At 43.3% G+C, this 22,159-nt stretch overlaps 1 protein-coding gene across 2 annotated transcripts; it reads right to left on the bottom strand.

Moving 5' to 3' along the window:
• Window positions 1–209: 209 nt before the first annotated feature.
• FECH (ferrochelatase) lies at window positions 210–21,559 on the bottom strand. Of its 2 annotated transcripts, none has more exons than XM_030004340.2 (11): window positions 21,456–21,559; window positions 18,945–19,050; window positions 17,586–17,705; window positions 17,061–17,209; window positions 10,766–10,900; window positions 10,142–10,248; window positions 8,008–8,106; window positions 7,111–7,218; window positions 5,904–6,068; window positions 5,411–5,470; window positions 210–4,937 (listed from the first exon to the last, which is right to left on the bottom strand). In XM_030004340.2, exons 1-11 carry the CDS (start codon window positions 21,511–21,513, stop codon window positions 4,803–4,805), a joined length of 1,242 nt encoding a protein of 413 aa, XP_029860200.1. In that variant the 5' UTR covers window positions 21,514–21,559; the 3' UTR covers window positions 210–4,802. The 2 variants fall into 2 exon arrangements, with proteins under 2 accessions (XP_029860200.1, XP_040976996.1); XM_041121062.1 differs by lacking the exon at window positions 21,456–21,559 and adding an exon at window positions 20,080–20,098.
• Window positions 21,560–22,159: the final 600 nt, after the last annotated feature.

Raw genomic sequence — 22,159 nt, forward strand, 5'->3', positions numbered from 1 at the left:
GGCACCCAGAGTTTGAACCCCTCGTGCACAAAGTGAATCAACTCTCTGTCGGGGGGAACCATGGCTTCGCAGTTCACTACAGATCCGAACTGAAATGCTGCCCAGGACACGCCCAAATGCTTTTGCTTTCTGGTGCAGAGAAAAGGGAAGGAACAGAGAGGACATCAAATACCATCATAAAGGGCTCTTACTAAAGACACACAGCTCAGTTATTTCTTCCAAAAAATTTAATTGAAATTCCATCTTTATGGCAAATGATACACAGGAAGATTACACAATTTTTTTGTGTTACATTAAATGGAAGTCCTTGTTCAATCTGAAATACGTATGTTGGACTAAAAGCAAGTATTTCAACACATCTGGCATTAAAAAAAAAAATGAAAGGAACTTCTCTCTCTCTTGCATCTTACACTTCATACTGATTTCCAACTCTCTCAGTGTGGTAGAAAGGGAAAATAAAGTGAGCTTTTAGATATTCCTAGGAAAATCCCAGCCCCACTGAACTCAACTGTAACATCCTCTTCTCCAGGGGGAGCAGGAGTTTAGCTCACAGACACTATCCACACACCTTTCAATATTACAGCACCACTTTTGGAAGCTATCACATTTTCTAAAATGCAGCCAGTAATAAGGGAGATTTTATAAACTCCAAAAGAGAAAAACTTCAACTAAACAAAAAAAGAAAAAAGCAAAGTTGCAGGGAGTTAATTCAGGAGCACAGCCTAATCATGAGCAAATTCTTCAAAACATTCCATTTGCAAACACCTTTACTTCCCACTTCTTTCCTTAGGACACCAAGGGCTCTGTTTCTGAACTCCTCTATTTTTCCATCAACAACCCCGAGCCAGAGCTCCACAGTGCTGTGGGAGCACTGCTCTGAAGATTCCACTCCCCAGCTCTCATTCCTACTTTCAGGTGCAGTCTCAGTTGTGCAGCTGTTTGTCAGCCTGCGCTGCAAACAGCACCGCCAGCATTAGCAGGAGTATGACCGAGCAGCTTGGGCACGGGGACAGCAACACCGTACTGTCCCTGAAGCCCCGCCACTGCTCAAGTCCAGCCTGAGGACTCGGCTCTTACTGACGAAATCTTGGGATACAACGCTGCCTCAACACATCACTTAAGCTCACTTCCAACTGGTTGCTTTTTGTCAGGGCATATGTAAATGATAAACACTTGCAAATGAAATAAAGTACTGAAAAAGAAGTGTAACTGATAACGAAAAAAATCAAACTGGATTATTGTCTGAGGACTAGAGTCTCCCAGATGCTGACACTTCCGTATGCTCAAACCAATCCAATCAGAGCAGAAAGTGCTCAGGATCTGACGAGGCTGGGTCCTGAGTTAGTAGCACCAAATGTTTAAAATCTGCCAGAGGGGCAAACTGAATGCATAATTGTAGGATTAAGACTGCAATCTCCCAAGTGCAGCAGCTACACACCACTGGCAGAGTGCTGAAGAAGAAGGCACATAAATGGATGGGATTTATCTCTCCTCACATTAGACACGTGCAATGTAGCTAACTACCTCTGAGTTAGTGCACCATGCTCCCTTCATGGTCAGAGGCAGCAACGGAGTGAAACTCATCCAACCTGCTGTGGACATCTGCTTTGAGAGATGAATAATTTCTCAGAAATGCATATTAAAACAATCTTTTGACTATAAATAGTACCTAGGACACCAGCTCAGATGTCAACATGTAGATCAGAAGCATCTAAAGTAAGGTCAAATTAATTCCATTGTTAGTTAGCATAGTTAGAAATGCTCCCAAACAGAAAGCCCAGGATTAGATTTCAATGGCAGCAGAATTGCCACTGTTAGTAGTCTCACTGTTATCTAGATTTCTATTAAAAATATTAAGCAGAGCTGCTAGCTAACTTGCTCAGGTAGTTTTTCAACAGGCTTTTGACGCTGCTCTAGGACAAAATAATGTGTGTTAAATAGCAGAACGGAGTAATATTACATGATCTGTTCAGCAAAATGAAGAACCCCACCAACACTATGAGACGAGATCTATCTGCTAAAAGCTAGAAAAATTAAGTGATTTCTACATTATGGTCTAATAGCAGCAATGGGCTTAGTAATTATCTCACTTGTGGTTAGCATACTAAAAAGTGAATTTTAAATACCTTTTATTACTGGGGACAAACATAATGCCTCATAATTAGTGCCAGCTAATATTTTCAGTACTCTCTCCAGTATGGAAATAAAAAGCCAATCTATATTTATAGTATTGCAATGTTCATAAGAAGTTAACCTTCACTTTCCAGCTTCAGCCACACTTCTAAATGCGCTGGTCACAACCTGGATTTGAAGGTCAATATACCCTTCAGCTGGTAGGAAAGAGGTGTAAGTAGGAAGATTTTACAAAACAGGTTGTTTTCCACTGACCCGTAAGTGTCAAGCAGAGAAATGGGAACAGAGAAAGTTCTTTGTCCAACAAGAGACGTAAGGCTAGTGTTCCCTTCCCAGACATATTGCAGACATTTTTATTCTTTTGACGTTGATTCAAAGCTTTGCCATGAAAATTTCGTCCTTCCACACACATGCGATAGTCCTACCTACTCCACCTGAGCAAGGGCAGGAATCAGCTTTGCACTCCTTTTTCCTGCCAAGGCAGCGAGCAGAGACCAAGAACGGAGCAAAAAGGGAGAACAGAAGCCCTGGCTTCTAGTTCCCTGCCACTGAAACAGGCACAGGTATGAAGGGTCAAGGAAGACTTCTTTCTGCTAAAGCAACGAGGGACAGCAGTAATGTAGGAGGTTCTGGCACTGAAGGAATTCAAGTCTGTCTCACCATAATCACACACGGAAGCTGCAGTATGGCAGTGGAGACATCAATCAACTCTCAAGACATATTAGGCCACAGGCCCTAGCGAGGCTGTACAGTAGGATTTACATTGCTCCGTGGCAGTACTTGGCCCACTGGCTGATTGACACAGCATCCATTCATTTCTTTAGTATCCCGTGTTTAATTCTTTCAACATAAAATAGAACAAGATAAACCCCTGTTATATCAACAGAGGCCTATTTTCTTTTTAAACTACCCTATCCTTGAAAGATCAGAGGTTCAAACTGTTCATGCCTCATAATTACATACGCAAATAAAACTGTCTGAGCAGCACGGCATCTGCTTCTCAAACATCATGATTAGCTGAATCATCCATTTACAGAAAACAACCTGTGTTGCCAAAGTACTGGCATTTCAGTGCTAATTACGTTAAAGTAAACATTTATACCCATGAAGCTGACAGCTAGACTAATACACATATGGCTCAGTCCCACCAAACACTGTCACAGCTTTGCTCCTCCTTTGTCCCTCCCAGGAGGAGAGGTCCCTGTGCGAGAGGACCACTGACTGAGGTGCTGCGGTACTTCTGCCCTGAACTACTTCAAGTGCCGAGCTCAGGCATGCTTTGGGGTGACCAGCCTTTCAGAAAAGCCCCCTCCCAAGACTAACCTGGACACCGGTCCCAGTGCCGACAGTGAGGGAATACTGCCCTAAAAAGGTTTTTCACTCTACAAAACCACTGCTGCTTAGGAGTGGATTCAGCAGTCCTGATGCACCCCAACGCCTGCCAAGACAAGCAAGAAGTTTAGCTGGGTTATGAGTGCATACTCCTGGCCCACCATCAGTGCCGGAAATCTAACAGACAAAATTCGGCTTTTGTCAAAAAGTATGCATAAGCACCCAGCTGTTAAGCTGCGGCGCTGCCTGCTCTTGGGCATCTGCAATGTAAATTATTCCTGACTTATCATCTCAGTTTTAAATAACAACATCAATTAAGCTAGATCAATTGTACCCGTGGAACTCCATAGGTATCCCACAAAAACCACAGCACTGTGGCACAGTAGATAGCACAGAGCAGATCTATAAACCTTCTGGAGAGCAACCCTGACTTCCTAAATTTATGTAGCCAAACAAGGAAAGCCCTTTTTAATAGTAATTTTAAAAAGCCATTTTGCTTCAAAGATAAACCAACATGTTTCCATACATGCTGCTGATAGCTGCTGGATTTGAAACATACAGTTTGTTTCAATTGAGCATGTTCTTCAGCATCACCCAGGCAGGCTTATTCCTTTCATTTTATGCTCTTCAAATGCTGAGGCTTTCCTGCAGATAACGAGAGTGTTTTTTCTAGAAAATGTAAACAAATCTTGTGCGTTCTACTATCCCAGCTAAGCTTTCACCAGAAGTTTCTGGCAGGAGAAAAAAAACAAACCAAAACAAAGCCTTATCTTTATGCTCTAAAAAAAAAAAAAAATACACATTTAAAAAGCATTAGAAGTCACTTGATCTTCAAACCCATCTGAAAAATATCACACTCAGAAGAGACAATTGTTGACTATGCTGGTTATACTGTACCTTAAGCATAATCAAAACAAGTAATTGTATGCTTGACTTGGAAAGCTTAAATTAATGCACTCATGACAAAACTGCATACAAATAAATCCCTGCATAGGAAATAGAAACTAATTTGTAGAAAAGTTTTTTAAGTTTTTCAGTGCATACTTATGGGCTCATGCTAAGTCCAATCAGAATCAGATGAAACGAGATCTTTTCACATCTCACAGGATAAACGCCCTTATTTCCCTGCTTTCTACAAACTCTTCTCAAACAAAGAAAAAATAAAACAAACAAAAAAAGTCAAGTTCTCCTCACTGTTACATGAGGTTAACACCACTGAGACTACCAGCCTGCAAGTATGTAACGGAGGAGAGTTTGGTCAAGTGGTTTCTTTCCTTTGCTCTGCTTCACCAGGGCAATTTTCCTGCATAATCCAGTGGTGCTCTCCTAGACACCCATCACAGCTGTTGATTAGTGAAGAAGGCTTTTGTCTCCCTGCAGATGGGATTTACACAGAGCGGACAGCAGAGAGTTAACTGCCTAGAGCAGACTTCATTCGACTGGATATGCGAACAGACCAAGTCTGCCAGAGCCTGAAAGACAGTTAATTAAAAATCAGAAGTGAGCAAACCTAGCTGCATAAAATAAAAAAATGCTTTAACATGTCACACTGACTAGTGAAATTGCCAAATTGTGTATCCATCAGACTACACTTTTTAAGCACCAGCCCCCTTTACTTCAGCAGAAAATCCTACTTTAAAACTGCATTGGCATAATATCTTAAGAAAAATATTTCATTAAAAGACTACTACAAATGAATACAAAACTGTTTTTCTTTTTTGTCAAACCAAACTTCTGAAATTCTTTAAAAAAATAAATTAAAAAAAAAAAGAGAGAACCCACAAACTGTGGTAAAAGAAAACACTTTGTGGTATACAGATTAAGTACAGGGGTTTCCATTTTCACTCTTAAATTCAGAATACTTTAAAACTACAAGAAGACATCCATAATCTAGTGGGAAACACACAACTGCAAACTTTTACAACTATTGCAACAAAGAAGATACCTTGGAGAACAGTGGATTTCCATTAAGAGACTCTGCTCTTCTGATATTTTCAACTCCACACTGAATCAAAAATAAGGAGAAAAGAAGTTAAGTCTGCTAGATCCTTCACTAGTTAAGCCTTCAAAATCTTCTTTTCTACTTCATTCAGAAGTTGCCCCAAAATGACAGAATTAAATGCAATACCATATTTTTCAATACAACAAAAATAACTATGATACAAAATTTCACTTTGCTGCCATAAATCAATGATCCTTTTTTAGTAAGGATATTAGTGGCTTAAAAAGTTAAATCTAGAAAGACAAATTCCCACCTGTTTTGTGTTGCTAAAAATTCATTTGAGTTATGCCAGTTCAGATTAATTTTCAATTTACAGAAAAATTAAATTTGCCCCAGATCATATTGCAAAAAGCAACTAAAAAGCAAATTTCAAAACAGGAAAAGTAATTTTGGGGCACCACTATCCAAACAGTTATAAGAACTATAAAACATTTACCTCATTCGCTAAAACTTGGGCATACTCAATATCCAGTTCATAAAGTGTTTCAATGTGGTCACTTGTAAATGCTATTGGGACCAACAACATGTTCTTCTTTCCTCTTTGGCACAGTCCTTTAATGGTCTCATCTGTCTGTGGACCAAGCCAAGGCATTGGTCCAACCTGTAAGAAAAGGGGGAGGGAAATAAAAAAAAAAAAAAAAGAAAAAGAAAAAAATCCCTCATTAAATCATGCTTACAAAGAACACCCATGTTTTCTTAAGCAGGACAACACAGACCAGATTATGTTTAAGATGGAGCCAGTTATTTCTATTTCCCTTTTGATATATTTCTATTTCCCTGCTTTTGATAGTACCTCTCACTTTCTCCATTAAATTTTTTATGAAGACATACTGTCCAACCATTTAAATCATAAAGAAACAGAACCTGGGCTGGCCTAAATGAGACTCTCATTAAAATAAATGAAAATTTAAATAAAGATCTACTGTTTTCTATTCACTAAAACCCTAACCACTACTGCACAGGGTTTATCTGCCTCTTAAAGTTAGCACTCTGTGGCAAATTGTCCTTACCTCTCTACTATCCATGAAGTATTTGGTGCTGATGTACCATAATATGCAACTTTAAGAACAAGACAACAATGGCAATAGGTATAATGCCCCTGAGACATAAGGTTACTTGTACTACGTAATTCTGATAAAACTTATGTTCCTTGCTATTTGCAGTAGTAATAATAAGTACAAAGTAATGCAAGCAGTCTTCGTCAAGAATAATTAAGCCTGTTTGGATTAGGCTCGTATCATTATTAAGAATGCCTGTATCACAGTGATGACTTTGGAAAAATTGCTCAGAGATCCTCAAAAGGCAACACCTTAAAAATCCAGAGAGTGCTCAATTCTTCCTTCTGACAGAGAATGATAAATGCCAAACTAGATGTTTTGAGATCATAGGTTTTCTAACAGACACATCAAAAATCTACGTTAAAAAGATGCAATACACAAAAAAAGGCAAGAAACTGTGGATAAAGAGTATCTGGAAAGACTGAATTTGAGTAATAGATGGGAATTCTGTTCAAGCAGAAATACTTGCTGAAAACAGGAAAAAGGCACTGAGGTGATGATCTTCTTAAGCTGGAAGATCATAAACTCCATCACCTGAAAAGCTTTACAGTGGCAGGTGGCTTTACAGCTTCCCTGAGCACATACCTTGGACTGCCACACAAGCCTGTAAGGGTTGGAGTAGTTCAGCTTCTCCATGACTCTCTGGACAGTAGCTCCCACTTCTTGAGGATATGGATCACCACGGTTCACCACCTTCAACACAGAAACACCAGACCTTTTTCTTCCAGTGAACATGTTTGGGCAAAGACCACCTAAATACTGGGGAAGGTGAGCATGCTGCCTGTGATGTGGCTGTGCCCAGGACGGTCTGTATCAAGTGCCTGGCTCATCCAAAACAGGGAAGAAAAACTGCATTCTTGCCCAGCAAAACCCATGATGAAGCTGCTTTACCAGAATATCTACTCCTCCTCCTTGCCATGATAAAAGATAAATTCTTCTATCATCACATGTAGATAAAGTTACATTTCAGTAACAGCACTGCATTTTTGAAAAATTATTTGAGAGCCATTTCACTGCAGTTGCTGGTTGCTGACAGAGGATCAAGTAATTTATTGCAACGTTGCAAAGATTTTACTTTCACTCCTTCAAGGGAAGTATTATTACTGCTTTCTAGAGGTGAGAAAATAACCAAATTTTCCCCCTCATTACCATCCAGGTTTGAGCTGGCACATTTGTGAGGCCATGAAAGCAGCCATACTGAGTCTGACCTAACCCAGCGCCCCATCTTCAAGGGTGGCCAACTGCACAGATCTGAGTAAGCATGCAGGAGAGTAACCACAGCTCATGTGCCTCACCTTCAGCCCCGCTTCAGGCTTCCACCTGCAACTCACTAACTCACCTTCCTATTTCTCTTTTATATTTGCCTGGCACTTCCACAACTGTGGCCCTACCGCACAGGTGTGTGAGCCCCATACCCTTCCATTCAGCCCAACCAGTGTGACTCTGGTCTAACAATGACAGAAACGATCTGACATAACTCACAGACATGGGCAGCGAGTGAGCCGAGAAGAGGATAACAACATCTTTCCTTTTGTCGGGTGGAAACAGGTTCAATTCCTTCTGTATGTGATCGGTGAAGCACTGTTCAGAAAAAAGCAAAGACCTGAATCAGAAACACTAAGAGGCATTATGTGATTTCACATGACCCAAGATGGGCAGCTTCAGTGTTCCAGGTTGCCTTAAGAACTTCAAAATTCCCCTTTCGGTATGCGTCGAGCAATAGTGAAAGGCAGCACATATTACATACTGTCAAGTATACAGCACCACACAGTGCCTGGTCCCAACACACCAATGGCCCCTGTGAACTTTTGATCATCCCAATAGTTTTAAGATACTGGTAACAACTCTCCTCTACCACCTCTAAAGAGTGGTTCCCGGGCTGGGGAGGGCACACGTGTGCAGCTGCTTGTGCAGGGGGAGAGAGAAACGGTGAATGGGCAGAGCACAACCATCCTCTCTTAGCAGCCCCATTACACTTAGACTGACTCAGTAGATACGGATGGCATCAGAGACGAGCCTGCTCTGAGAAAGGTGTCCCCTAATGGGCTGTTGAAGCAAGTTTGAGATAATTGTATTCGGAGACCTCCATCTTGAGTGCAGCTGACAGGAGAGAACATGGGAGAGACGGACACCTCTGTCCAACACCCAAAACGTTCTTAGTACTACACAAAAAATCAGGGAAACACCTCTGACCCTTCATTCCCACCATCGGCGTTTGAACTGAGAGCCGTAACACTGCATACCCACAGCTAGGCTGAGGGAGCGTACAGAGAGAAAAGCAGCTGCCATCACTGCCAGCATATGGTGCTGCAGGAGCATGAAACAATTCTGTCTGCCTGGTCTTCTCGCTTTGCTGTTTTTCACTGTAAAATATCTCAGAAATGTTAAAAAAATTCAGTCTCCATTTCAACTTTATAATCAGGGGCTGAGCCAGACCTTTCAATTACAGCCTCCCTGGACTTAAAGAAATGCACATTGGTGAGCTTATTTAAAAAAAAAAAAAAAAATGCACAAAAAACCCCCACGTTGCATGTACTCTGTCTAATGGAAACCATTTTGCAGCTTCCCTGAAGATATGAAAGGTTCCTAAATTCTGCTGAGGTGTTTCATTGAAGGCAAGGAGAATACATACTGAAGGCATGGAGAGTGCATAACAACGTCACATCCCAGGACAGCACCACACTCAGGCAACTTGTCAGGGGAACATCACACAGTGCAGGCAGTTCCACCTTGCCTTCCTTCAGTCATTTTTATCATCTGTTCAGCACACCACAAAAATTGCAAAACCCAAACTAGAAGAGAAGCTCCCCAACAAAGACAAAAATGCCATTTTCTCTGAAAAGGAAGGAGCAAGGTTTCCCTTTATTGCTCCTGCCACAGCCAGTGCTGTACCAAGAATTACCTCTTTGCTGCCAGATAAGAATCTGATGAACTGACATGATATGTACATGTGTCAACCATAGATCTGCTCTGAGCAGGAATTTGGACTAATGACCTCTAGAGGTTCCTTCCAGCCAACACTATTACAATAATATGACTATGCTTTTAAAACAAGACATGCATGATGGTCACTTTCACACATTATCATGCCAAAACATCTGGCATGAAATAATCATCCTTTTCCTGTAATTTCATACATAGTAGACATGACACATTTCATTACAGTAACTAAAATGTACCCTCAAATTGAAGCATTTCTGTCACTCTTCTCAAATATTTTTTCTTTTTTTTTAACAAAAATATATAAACACAGCCTAAATCAGCAAATAGGTTCATCTTCTTTCAGTACATTCTATAGCTAAAAATCTTGTAAGTTTTGTTAGAAGCTAAGACTTGATCAAAGTGAAGTGTTTCCTCAGAATGTTTCTGTTGCTTAATATTATGCTTTGTTTTTACTGGTAGTAAATATTTCTAAAAAGGAAACTCAATAAACATCTGTATTTACCTAGTTCCTTGTTGGTTTAAGGTCAGCTGGCAATGCAAAGATACCAAGTTTCTCCTACGTCAACCAATCTAAGAAAACCCCAGGGAATGCCAATTTGATAACATATCAGACCTGCTCAGTTCACGTCTCATTCTGACTGCTAACTTCAAAGGCTCTCATACAAATCCATACCTGAATAAGAAGGGGATGTGTGGGCCATCGGTCAATTATACTCCACTTCATCTTTGGCTTCTCCCCTTTTTTATTGTAGTAGCGATAAATGGCATTTAAACTGCTTCCTGAAATACAGAGAATTAAGAACATAAGTTCAGCCAAGGCATTAGCAACCTGTCAGATTAAAACAGTTTTGTAGCAAGGTATTATAATATTTAAAAATGCTACGTATTTAAAATGCAACAGTCAGTCAGAACTGAGAGCCTCAAATGGGAACAATCATATCAAAGTTCATACAATGTACAAGCCAGTAACAATTTGCTAAACCATTCTTTAACTAAGAACAATTATTGTTCTATTTTCCATGAAGAAAGCTTACTCAGTCGTGTTCCTGAGCCTTCAGTTTATGTTATCTCACAGTAACAATGGTAACATAAAGCTGCCCCGAGTTAAGAAGTTTCTACCCAAAACTCGGAATTCTAGTAAATACAGAAGACCTTGAGCTGGCAATGAAGCTAACAGGAAGGGGCACTTTGAGGAAGACAGGACAGCTTGCACTGACACTCTGCAGGCTCCCTCAGGCTCGCAGACACACACCCCCGTTCACCTCTGTCCATGCTCTGCTCCTGCACAGACGCTCACCTGTGGTAGAACAACTGTACTGTGGGTACTGGGTGAAAGCGATAGCCCTTTCAATGCCATCTTTCTCCATCTCTTCAATTGCTTCTTCTGTCAGAGGATGGACATACCGGAAGCCAATGTAGTATTTGTGAGGTGCTGCCAGCCAGAGCATGGGAAAAGGAATTGCAGGGAAAAAAAAAACCAAGAACTCTGAATAACACATCATTAATAAGTACAAAGTACAGAACTAGACAGACTGGAACTGTTGAAATAAACTTGTTGATAATTTTCTGGCTACTTTTCTAAACCACTGTCATACAAACACATCTTTCTTTGGCCAAGTATTTTTTCTGGTAACTGACTTTGCTGTTATTAGAATTTAAAAGTGAGTTACACTATTGTTTGCTTCTGCAGGAAGCATCACTCTTCTGCTTTTACTTAGTTAATCAGAGGTGTGGTTTCCAGACTGTACAGAGCTCTGACATTTTACTGGGCAAGTTCTGATTTAAAGGATGCATTGGTAAAAAAGTGTCACTCTGAGATGCTAAATGAACACTACTATGCCCTAACCCAGATCACAATTACAGACATGCTACAGGCTTCCTAACAGCACAGCTCAACTCGCGTACTGAAATCAGAAGTCGGATGTTTTAAATACACCAATGTAATTAAAATGCCAAAACCTTAGGAAAGACAAGGCTTTCTTCATTCTGCCATACAAAAGGAAACACATTGCTTAAGCAGTTTGCACATTTCAGGAAATCTGATTTACCTAAACTTTCAAACATAATTGGGCTGCAATTTTGTGTTGCCAGCACTGAGATATTCTGCTCTACAGGGATCAGTTTCAAACAGGAAAAGGCCCTGCACCTTATAGACATTAGCTGCTTATAAGGTGTTTCAAGAAAACCAGGTAATTTTATCCCTTTCATGCTCCAGGTGCTAATAGAGAAGTCCTCAAAACAGGATGCCTTCAGTTCACAAAGGATTCATTTGCCTGTGCTGGATCAGGCCCTCAGTCCCAGCACTGCAGGGGCATTCAGGCAGAATTCCCAGGTACCAACCGTTTGCTCCACATGCCCTCCCTTCCTTGCCCTCTAACTCCTTTTTCAGCTTCAGCAAACACCTGGCTCCCCTGCCTTTACCTCACCTACTCTCTTTTCCTTCATCATATTATGCAGATGTAATTCTATTTCACTTCTTTCCACTGCCTTGCCTCCAGTTAACCACATTAAAAAACAAAGCTAAAAACAAGACAAGGTGGAATCATTGTTTGATGCAACTTCTCTGGTCACCATCCTCGGGAGAGAAGATGCCTTCCCTCACCCTGGTAAGTCTGCTCCATTTGCATATAAACCCCCAAGGACTGGGACTGTTGTCTGGGGCAGGAGATCAGTGATACTGAATAAGGGATGCATGTTCTTTCATTCTGGTTTCTGGGTGTTTTTCACAGAAATCTTCATGACTTTAAACACTTTATTTTGGAGGCAATATCATTCTCTCCAAGGACAACATTTTAGGTTTTTCCATTTTCCACTTCTCATCTTTTGGGTGTCCGCTTCGAGGTTAGGGGAGTATGGTTTGATTAGGGGGAGGGAGGAAAGGGAGGTTTGCTGTTTTATTTTGGTTTTTTCAAGTAGAGGACAGAGGTTCTTAGAACAAAAGCAAAGTTTCTTCTTCAGGGTTTCCGGGTCACTAGCTCTGAAATAACATTTAAAAGGTTTCTGAAGGAAGCAGATGTCCCATGCTTGGTCTCCACTCCATACATTTATGCAGGATTCAGAAAACAGGTTTAGTCAGCCCCAGTTCTCTGCAGGAAGCAAGACAGCTCCCAGCTGGGAGCAGCAGCAAATAATGACTCAATGTCAGGAGCCCCGAGAGCCAGTAACCTCATTAACATTTTTAAATGGCATTAAAAACAAAAGTCTGACTAACCAGAGCAAAGACAGTAGGAGTTTAACCTGGGAAAGGACATACTGGGAAAAACATGGCCAACCTGGAAACTTCTTGCAATACTCTCACAGTATGACATTTTGTCCTGGGTCACAAGCAAAGGAGAGATTTTCATGTTCATTTTGTTGTTACAGTTATTCACAAGTACTGGGAAAAGAGTGCCATCTCCTTCCACGAAGAGCTGCCAATTTAAAGAAACAACATGGCCCCCTCATACCGTGACCTTGCATTCTGCTGACAAGGGAATCTCAGCTAAAATACAACTTGTAAGAAATAGTAAGAACTGTTATAATTAAAAACAGTAAAAAAAGATGTGCTTTCTTAAAATATAATTACCATTGCAAGACATTAGCCTATTTGATGCCAGCCCTAAAAAAAACAAACCCCAACAATAGAAATGGATTTTCCTATCACCATGTTTGTGTGATTTATTCTTACAGACTACCAAGCCTACCCAACCCCACTCATTCAGAAAGGAAGAGCTCTTGTTCATTTTCAGACAGCTGCCTGTAACAATAAAGCTTCATTTTAAAATTATATTGTTCCCAGACGACATGGGTGAGGCTGTTCATATACTACTTTACATTAGTCCCATTACCAAAGTGTAACATGCCAAATGTATAGTCCAAGTCAGTAAATCAGTAGATTGATTAATTTACACAGGAGGGAATTTTACAGGTGGTTATTGATACTGCCTAATATGAGCTCTTCACCAACTGCAAATACACAGCAACTATAAACTCCATGCCCCAAAAGTCCAGATCAAGGTAAAATGAGTATGCAAAGTATTTCTTCTTCGCCATGTGTTTCAAGTCTTATCACCACAACCCAAAAGTTACTCATTAACAGGGCTCAGCACTCCCAAAGAGCTACCTGTGAGCACACGATATTCCGAAATGCGTAGCTCAGTCTGGAAGCACATCCAACTGTTTCAAGCTATTCTGAAGCAACACAGTACTTGATAACGCTGCAAGTTACTTGAAATGCTTAAGGAAATGGTTAGCACTTAATTCAATTGTTAGCAATGGTTAGCACACTCAATTTTTAAGACTGCAGCTAGTGTTAGGTAAAAAAGGAGGTCTCTAAATGACTTATCAGCTGTAAGAACTGCACAGAGGTGGGTGTGACTTCACAGAAAGTGGTCACCAAACAAAAGCAAGTGGGAGTGGTACACTGAGAAAAGCAGATAAACTTTCTAAGCTTTATCTGCAGAACCTGTTGCAAACCTGACCCTTCAGGGGCTACTGCTGCTAAAAACACTACTGCCTTGGATGCCACAGCAGGGTGCGGTTTTGGCTTCACGCTTTGACTATACTTGCAGGGACCACAGCTGGAATTAAGCTAGAGAGTAGCACCTGTGGAAAAAAGGATCAAACATCACCCAAATGAAGGTATCAGTGATGCGTTACATGCTGAACAAATGAAATAAATTTGGTCCTAGCCTTTCAAGAGCATTACTTTTCACCTTCCAGACCCTTTTACCACTCTTCTACCTCTAGCCCTTTTCTACTGAAGCCTGAAGCAGGCGCCACAAAGAACTACAAAATAGCTACGAATCAAATAATATGTATTGTCAAACATGGAGGGGGATTCCCTGACACACCAGCACCACATCAGCAAAGGTCACAGAAACTGAAGGGAGAAGAAGGCTTGCAGCACCACGCATTGTAAAGCTGCTGAGCTGAAGAGAACTTTGAGCACTCCTCTTTGGCTGCTTCTACTCCAGCAATTCTTCTGTTAAAAATGTTTAGTGTTCCTATTGGAGTGGCAGGATGAGAAGTATTGTCTATAGCCAACACATCAGTGAAGAATTCAGAGGGGAGCTTAGTGATGTTGTTAATTCCTTCTACTCACAAAGGTAGTCTGCTGCTTCAAGAACAAAAAGCATAATGCAGAGAAATATCTTACTGGAACAAAGGTGATCCCAGACAGGTCATTTCAGACAGACCAACCATCACATTACTGTTTCTCCTGGCTTTTGTCAAAACAGTGGTGATTGACTGTCTTTTTCTGCCTGTCCCATGGGAGGCAAGACACAGAAGATGGCCATCACCCTTGAGCTGCTACGTGACTGTGGAAGTTTAATTTCTAGTGCTGCCACTCACATTTATTAACGCCATGGTTTTAATGTCACATAGCAAGAAACTGTAGCATAAAAGGTACCCTAAGCAAATGACCTATCACCTTCAGCGACCAGCAGAAGAGGAACAGGCTTCTAGTTCATCATAGCTGCTAACTGAGCAACAGTACAAGCTGAAGTCAAATTCAGCTAACAACCAATTTGAAAGCAGTAGCTAAACTGGCGCAAATTCCACCATGAATGCACTTAACCTGGGTGAAAAATGACTCATGTATCAATTTGGTTGGAGGTTTTAGGAGAGAGATCGAACATGGCTGAATCACAGCAAATCAACACTATGCACACAACCGCAGTTGTCTTGTGTTTGCATACCTAGCCCACTGCAACTGCACAGTAAAACTTGTTAGCTGAAGCCCTTAGTAAAAGGACATTCACAGAAGCGTCTGCATCCATTTCCCATTACACTAGTGCTACCAGGTAGCTTGGCACAGGGTAATCCATACAAGTCACAGCTCCTTGCTGTGAAGAAGCAAGGTTCAGAGAGATTCTGTGATCTGAGAGAGGGGAGGGAGGCTGTATTCACCTTTCAAGTTCTCTTGCCACCAAGGAAGAAATGGCAAAAACAGCGTCTACTTCCACCCAAGCCAAACCGTTAGGCCTTATCTCCTGCTCATGTCCTCGGGTGGGGCTCACTGCTGTCACTCAACCAAGGCCTGCCATGTTCATCTATGAAACCTTGTCTTTTCTTCCAACAAACCTCCTCTTCAGTCCTGAAATCAGGCCTAATTAGTGTGTGTTCTTTCATCCATTATTAAGAGTTAGATTCAGACAAAGCTTCAAAAGCTCTGGATACATCCAAGCAATAATTGCAGAGGGGCATTTCGGAGGAACGAAAGACACCTGCGACTTTGGAGAACAGTCAGACTCCTGACACCCTCCCATGCAGTCACCTATTCTTTAGGCTCAGGCTGGCAAAACAAAGGCAAATACAAAACACTTTATAGCGTTAAGTTCTGGCCTCAAAGCTGTTCTGCATCAGACAGTCCCTGCACAGCATTGTGGCCGAGCTGGTGCTGAACAGGGAAGGGCACTTGCAGGCAGGAGCAGGGAACGCTGCACTGTCCTCTCTCTGAGCCCTAACTGCTGGCTGCTATGAGTGTGCAGCAGCCATGAGAAGCTGGCCGTGCATTTTACAGCAGGAGATCCTACCCCCCTGTGAAACTCAATAGCACCAGTGTGCAGAACATGAACGACCAGGAAACCCTAGGTCGACAGGCGTTTCTTACTCTGTGTGTGCATGCACATGCGCAGCCTAAGAGGATCGTCATTCTCCCACTCTACCTCTTCATAAGAGAATTACATGAGATTATACTGCCACTGCCAATGGTCACAAATCTCCACCTCATTTACGCTAGCAAGAATGCCACTCTGAACACCCTTCTCCCATGCCTGCCTTATTTTTTCACAGGAAATACATTCCCCTTTCTTATCATCTAAGGCTTAACCACTTGTCTTCAGTGTAGACTTCTTCAAGCTCAAGCAGGGTTTACGGGGCAACGTATGACACCTTGCAGTCATACACACCAGCGGAGACTCCCATCACCTAGCTTCAGCCATCTGAAAATAAGATATTTGTCTCACAGTCATCTAGATTTCTTCCCATAATCAAGGAGAGAGGTAAGCGTACCTTTAGAGGGTAAGCCCGCCCTTTGATAATGACTAAGATGAATTGAATCACTTCCTCTCCAAGCCCTACTCTCTCTTGATGAAAGATGGAGCAGAGACCACCAGCTTAGGCCAGGTGCCCAACTTCCTGATGGCCGAAGTTACGTAAGATGAAACACACCAAAAGCATCCAAGGGTGGACTTACCCTGGGCAGCTTTTCAGCTAGTTACCTTGGGCACAGAGGCAGCAGCTGGACCACAGCACATACTGGATCCAGCCTGAGAAGGTGGGTAAATGTTTGGTTGTTGGCTTTTGGTGCTACACTGTGTTACTGCAGGTTGAATGAGTACGGACAGTACTCTCCAAAATCAAAGCCATTTTGCAATGCAGACCACAGCACAAAAATGTATTTGCATGTGTGGGAACCCCATGCTTTTGCATATGCTGAGGTTTTAATGAATAAGAACTTCTGCAATATCTTTGTCGTAATTTCCTAGCAGGACTGAAAACACTGTTTGCACTCACAATAGAAATCAAGAAGCAAAAGCTGCTTTACAAGCATATACTTTCAACACATGAAGCAAAAGAAACTTCTAACAAGCACAGTAAAGAAGTACCGGTGCGAGGAGACATGCTGTCCAGCAGTTTCACCATGCCTTCTCCCTGCACCGCCGTCCACTTCTTGATTGGCGATCCACCTCCAATCCTGCTGTACTGCTCCTGGATTTTTGGTGTGCGGCGTTTGGCAATTAATGGTGCTAATTTACTAAAGCATTCAAAAGGTACACATATTAATACCATAACCCAAATCACCACCCCTTTCCCCAAATCTCTCCACTGTAGTGGGTTTTCTGTGGCAATCTCCCCAAATTATAGCAAGCCAGCACTGCATGGTTTAATGTTATATTCCATCACCCTTCCCAAACTTACTAGATGACAGGAAACCACAACTTGCAATTAGAAGAGAATGATTTTGGCATGCCTATTTCCAGAGAATTATAACATCGTTTCTTGCACCGACTGGTCCCAAGATGAGACAGTCTTAAGAAATGCTGATATACACAGAAGTTACATGTTCAAGCCTACAGCTAAGACAGCAACACCCAACACTGACTGTAACACAGGAGTTCAGTGTTTCTCACTTTTGAGCTGGAAGCGTCATTAGATCTCTGTCCAGGAAAAGACGAAGTAAGAAATCATGCACATCATCCAGCCGTTCTGGACCTCCCATGTTTAACATCAAGATTCCTGTTTTAGGTTTCCTATGGAAGCAAGAGATATTTCAAATCCTAGTGACCTACTGCTTTTTTTTATTATTGTTACAAAACAATCAGCTTACCCTTCTGCATTTGTCTTTTGCAAAAGCAGCATCCTATTTAGAAGCATGAGCTGCTTATGTAAAAATATGAACTACAAGCATGAATAAGCCAGAGAACAAGTATTTACATGATCTTTACTTTTTTTAAAAAAGTAATCACTTTACAACACAGAGTTTAACTGGAAATATACTGAGAAAATTATCTTGCAGCTGAAGGCTATAAAGAAGGTTATAAAACAGGGTCCAAGGACTATCTCAGCTGAATGCCAGCTGTAGATGCCAACCAAACGAAGGAGCAGCTTCCACAGAAAACAGAAGAGCTACCCACACAGGTCTTTGTCTTCATTGCTTTGGAGACACATCTCATCTCCCAAAGCAGTGAAAGCAGCAAAGAGCCATTCTACACATAAAATAAGTGCAGGGTTGGTTCTGTTTGGGTGGTTTGTCCTCCCCCCCCCCCCCCCGCAATGGGTTTTCTATCCAGGTGCAGGCCCGGCACACTGTTCTATGGATAACGTCCCTCCCAGCACAGCAGAGTGGAGCAGATGGCGGTATCAGCTTTTACAGAAACGGCTGCTGATCACAGCTCCCACCCAAGGGGTGGATTTCCCCATCGAATCGTTTCCCCTGCCCGAGGGAGCCCAGTGGCCAGGATCTCTTTCCTCCCGAGTGGACAGAGCTGAGGCTGCACAGGGAGCTTTGCCCTCCTCTTGTTCAAGCCAAAGTCTTACAAAGGGGCACTGAGAGGAGCCTAGGCCTGCCCCGATGCGTCAGGACCTCAGTTTCCATTCCCTTCCTCCTGGAGTGTCTATCAGGAGGTTGCTAAATAAAACCCAGGAAGCAGGAACCAGAACCTCAAATAATAATATCCTACTGTTTGTTCTTCTATTGCTTCTGCACTGCCTCAGGCCTTACTGTGGGCCACTGCCTCACTGCACTCTGCAGAGAACAAGGCAGGCCATCCTTGCCCCACAGAACTGTGAAAACAAGAGGCTCGGTGGATGCAGCCAGCCAGATAAAAGCAATCACACACACACACAAAAAAACTAGATCAAGCCCTGTGACTGCCAAGTTTTACCACACAACCAGCTTTGCTATGCAAGTAAAGCAGCATACCATATCTGAGAGGGACAGAGGGCAACAAGAGCGCAACACACCCACCCAGACCTCACTGCAAACTTACCGCACTTCTGGCTGAATTTGAGGTTTTGTGCTTTCTGTCACTGCGGCTGCGGTTGCCTGACCTCTCCATCGTACCGGGACCCTCAGCTGACTGCTGCTTTTTACAACTGGAAGAAAGATAACAGCACATCGATAACCTTGCACCAGGCTGAGGGGCCTCTTCACCAGATAGGCACTAATCCCTCAACAGCTACATAAACACACTTGGCAGTATTGTGCTGCTTGGCATTTTCTCCCTTAAGCTCCAGGTCCTGGAATCAAAGAAAGTCAGGAAATTGCAAGCTTCTGCCTTTCTTTAAACGCTCTGTATACCAACAGCTTTTCAGATACCAGGCAGTAACCTAAAACCAAACAAAAGCCTCACTGATCTTTAAGCTCCAGTTGTAAGTCCAAAATAACAGGTGACAACACAAGAGAAACCACGCAGGGCTGACACACTAAGGAAGCAAGTATGTAAAGCTAGGTAACTCCTCATGGTACAGACACACCTGGGCTAACTCTAGACAAGCAAAGTATTTCTATACCACCTCTACCATGTAGGTTAGACATTTGCTAATTTAGGGTCCCCAGCAAACTTCAGCAATGTAGGTCAGTACCTGTTAGCCATGAGCACACAGCTCCTTAGTTTGACCATGTGTCATGTACACTGAGCAGCAATTTCAGAATCCATTTACCTGAGGACACAGGCAGCCTTCTTTCTCACTACCCAGCTAGGCGACTTCTATTATTTCTGGATTTCAGCATCAGCCAAAACCCAGTATATTTTACTTCCCACATGCTGGTTACAGTCTGCTTTTTCAAAAGCACGCTTTGTTTTCCCTAGGAGTTCATAGTCATTACATGATATTTTTTAGTGCAACAATAGTGTGAATTGCCCAAGATGAAAAAAATTGTTAAATTCTGCATCCCTGGCTCTCCAGCAATCGTTTGGTGCGACACTTCCCTTGTCAGACTGCAGGAGTTCAGCAGCAATTGAGCCCCAACAGCACAGACCTCCTCAACAGCCGATCCACCCGCTGAGAAGAGCATCTTATACTTCACAGGTCCCTAATAACATCCTGAACAGATGCTGAACGCCCTCAAAACCTGCTGAAATCAATGACAGTGAAAAGCATCTTGCAAATCCAGCTTCTTACTTGGGATTAAGAGTGTGTAGCTGTGCACGCCTGTGTCTGCAGTGATATAAAAGGCTGCAAACTAAAGAACTTCAATTCAAGCATTGATGATGCCTGACAGACTCTTGTCAAATATTTATATTCTTCTTCCAGTTCTTCAATTATTACTGTTTGAAGCACTGACACTATATGTTAATTACATAGGACAATAAAAAGAGAAGTTTCAATGGCTGTATCGATCCTTCTGCGCTGTAAATAAATACTGGAGAGCATTTGTTTTACTTAAGGCGAGGTCTGGGCACATTAATATCTGCACCATAAAGCACATGACACAGAACGCACAGGACGTGCGACGATGATAGTTCCAGCCTGATGGAACGTTGATAAAAGTGGTTTTTTGTAAGTTTTAGAAATGGCATTATCGTATTAGCCTCTGGAGCCAAGGCCCAATAAAACTGGTCCCTGGTGCATGCCCACACTTCCACTCGTCTCCGGGTCAGCACACCAGTGCCTCTCGGTAGGTACGTGAGGTTACTCTGCCATTACAGTGGTAACTGGGTAATGCGTTGCATCTACAAAGGTTAAGGAGAAGAGCTCCTGCTGAAGGAGCACACAAACCCGACTGCATGTTGTAAAAACTGCAATACACACGTGTATGTAGACGGTATCTGTAACGCACATTTGTAGCATTAGGATAGCTGTGAAACTGACTTGCAGCTGTATTTCTTATTCACACCTCCTCACCGCACCTGGCCTTATTTTGAAAACGCAACCTGTGAATGGTTAAACAAGGATGATTTTTCACACAAACGCTTTATAAAAAGGAAAGGGTCTCGTCTAAAATTAAACTCTTGGGAAGGAGAAAAAACCTAACCAAAACAAAACACCCAAACAACGAAAAACCGAGCCCGACACCAGCAAACGACAGATTTTTCCGAGACGAAAAAATCCCAAGCCTCACAGCGCTCCGCTCGTTTACAGGAAAGAAAAAAATCATCATTAGCCTGTCCAGCACTTCCCACACTTGAGCCAGACTCACGGCAAGGTCTCCGCACCCCACTCACCACAGCGCGGCGACGCGACCCCCCCCCGACCCGGCCAGGGGCAGCCCCCCACCGCCGCCGGAGCCCCCCGCACCGCTGCCCGGCCCCGCTGCCCGCAGATTCCAGCCCCGGGTCACGGCGCGGGGATGGGAGGCCGCCGCTCCGCCGGCAGCGTTACGCAAAGGCACCTCACGGGCGTTGTGTAACGCGGTCCCGCTGCCCTCACGGCCCCCGCGGCGAGGCCGGCATCCCCCAGCAGAGCCCCCTCCCCGCCTTCAGACACCCACACACACACACACACCCCCCCACCCCCTCCCCGTTCCCGCCGGCTGCGCACGGCGCCCACAGACTCACGATAACCCGCCGCCCGTCCGGTGGCGGCGGCGGCCATTTTGGCGGCGGCCGCCTGCATTCCCTCAGACGGCCCCGCCGCCTCCGCCGCCGTCCCCCCCGGCACCGCCCCCGCTGTAGCGGGGGCGGTGCCGGGGGGACGGCGGCGGAGGCGGCGGGGCCGGAGCGGGAGGCCCTCGGGTTGCTCTGCCCCGGCCGTCCGCCACGGTCCCTGCGTGACCGTTACCACAGGACGGGGGGCTCAGAAATGGGAGATCGAGCACCCCACGATGGAAACAAACAAAAGACCCCAACATCCCGTTTCTTGAAGATAAACTCGTAGCGGCGTTGCTTGCGTTGTGCTCGGGTTACGTTTTGAAGGTTTTCTTTGCAAATGTGCACGTGACATAAAATACATACTTGGGCATCTCTTAGGTCTGCACAGTTAGGCTCTAAAGAAGCCGCAGATCCTTTAAAGAAAAAATTTAAAATTGTTTTTTAAATCCAGGGGGCTGTATCAGCAGAGAAGCTCGTCCACTGCCTCAGATCTTGGTCAGCTCTTGCAGACAACCTAGGATCCTCACCTACAGCCATCCTTGTCTCTCCTTCCCTGCTTCATGAAGACCCCAGTGCGATCCCAGCCTGCCTCTTCCAGGGGACATTAACCGATGGCCTCTTCCACTATCTGACGGTGGCGGTGCATTTCTTTGCCCCTCTCCAGGCTGATT

Source organism: Aquila chrysaetos, chromosome Z (genome assembly GCF_900496995.4).
Source record: "Aquila chrysaetos chrysaetos chromosome Z, bAquChr1.4, whole genome shotgun sequence".
NCBI lineage: Eukaryota > Metazoa > Chordata > Aves > Accipitriformes > Accipitridae > Aquila > Aquila chrysaetos.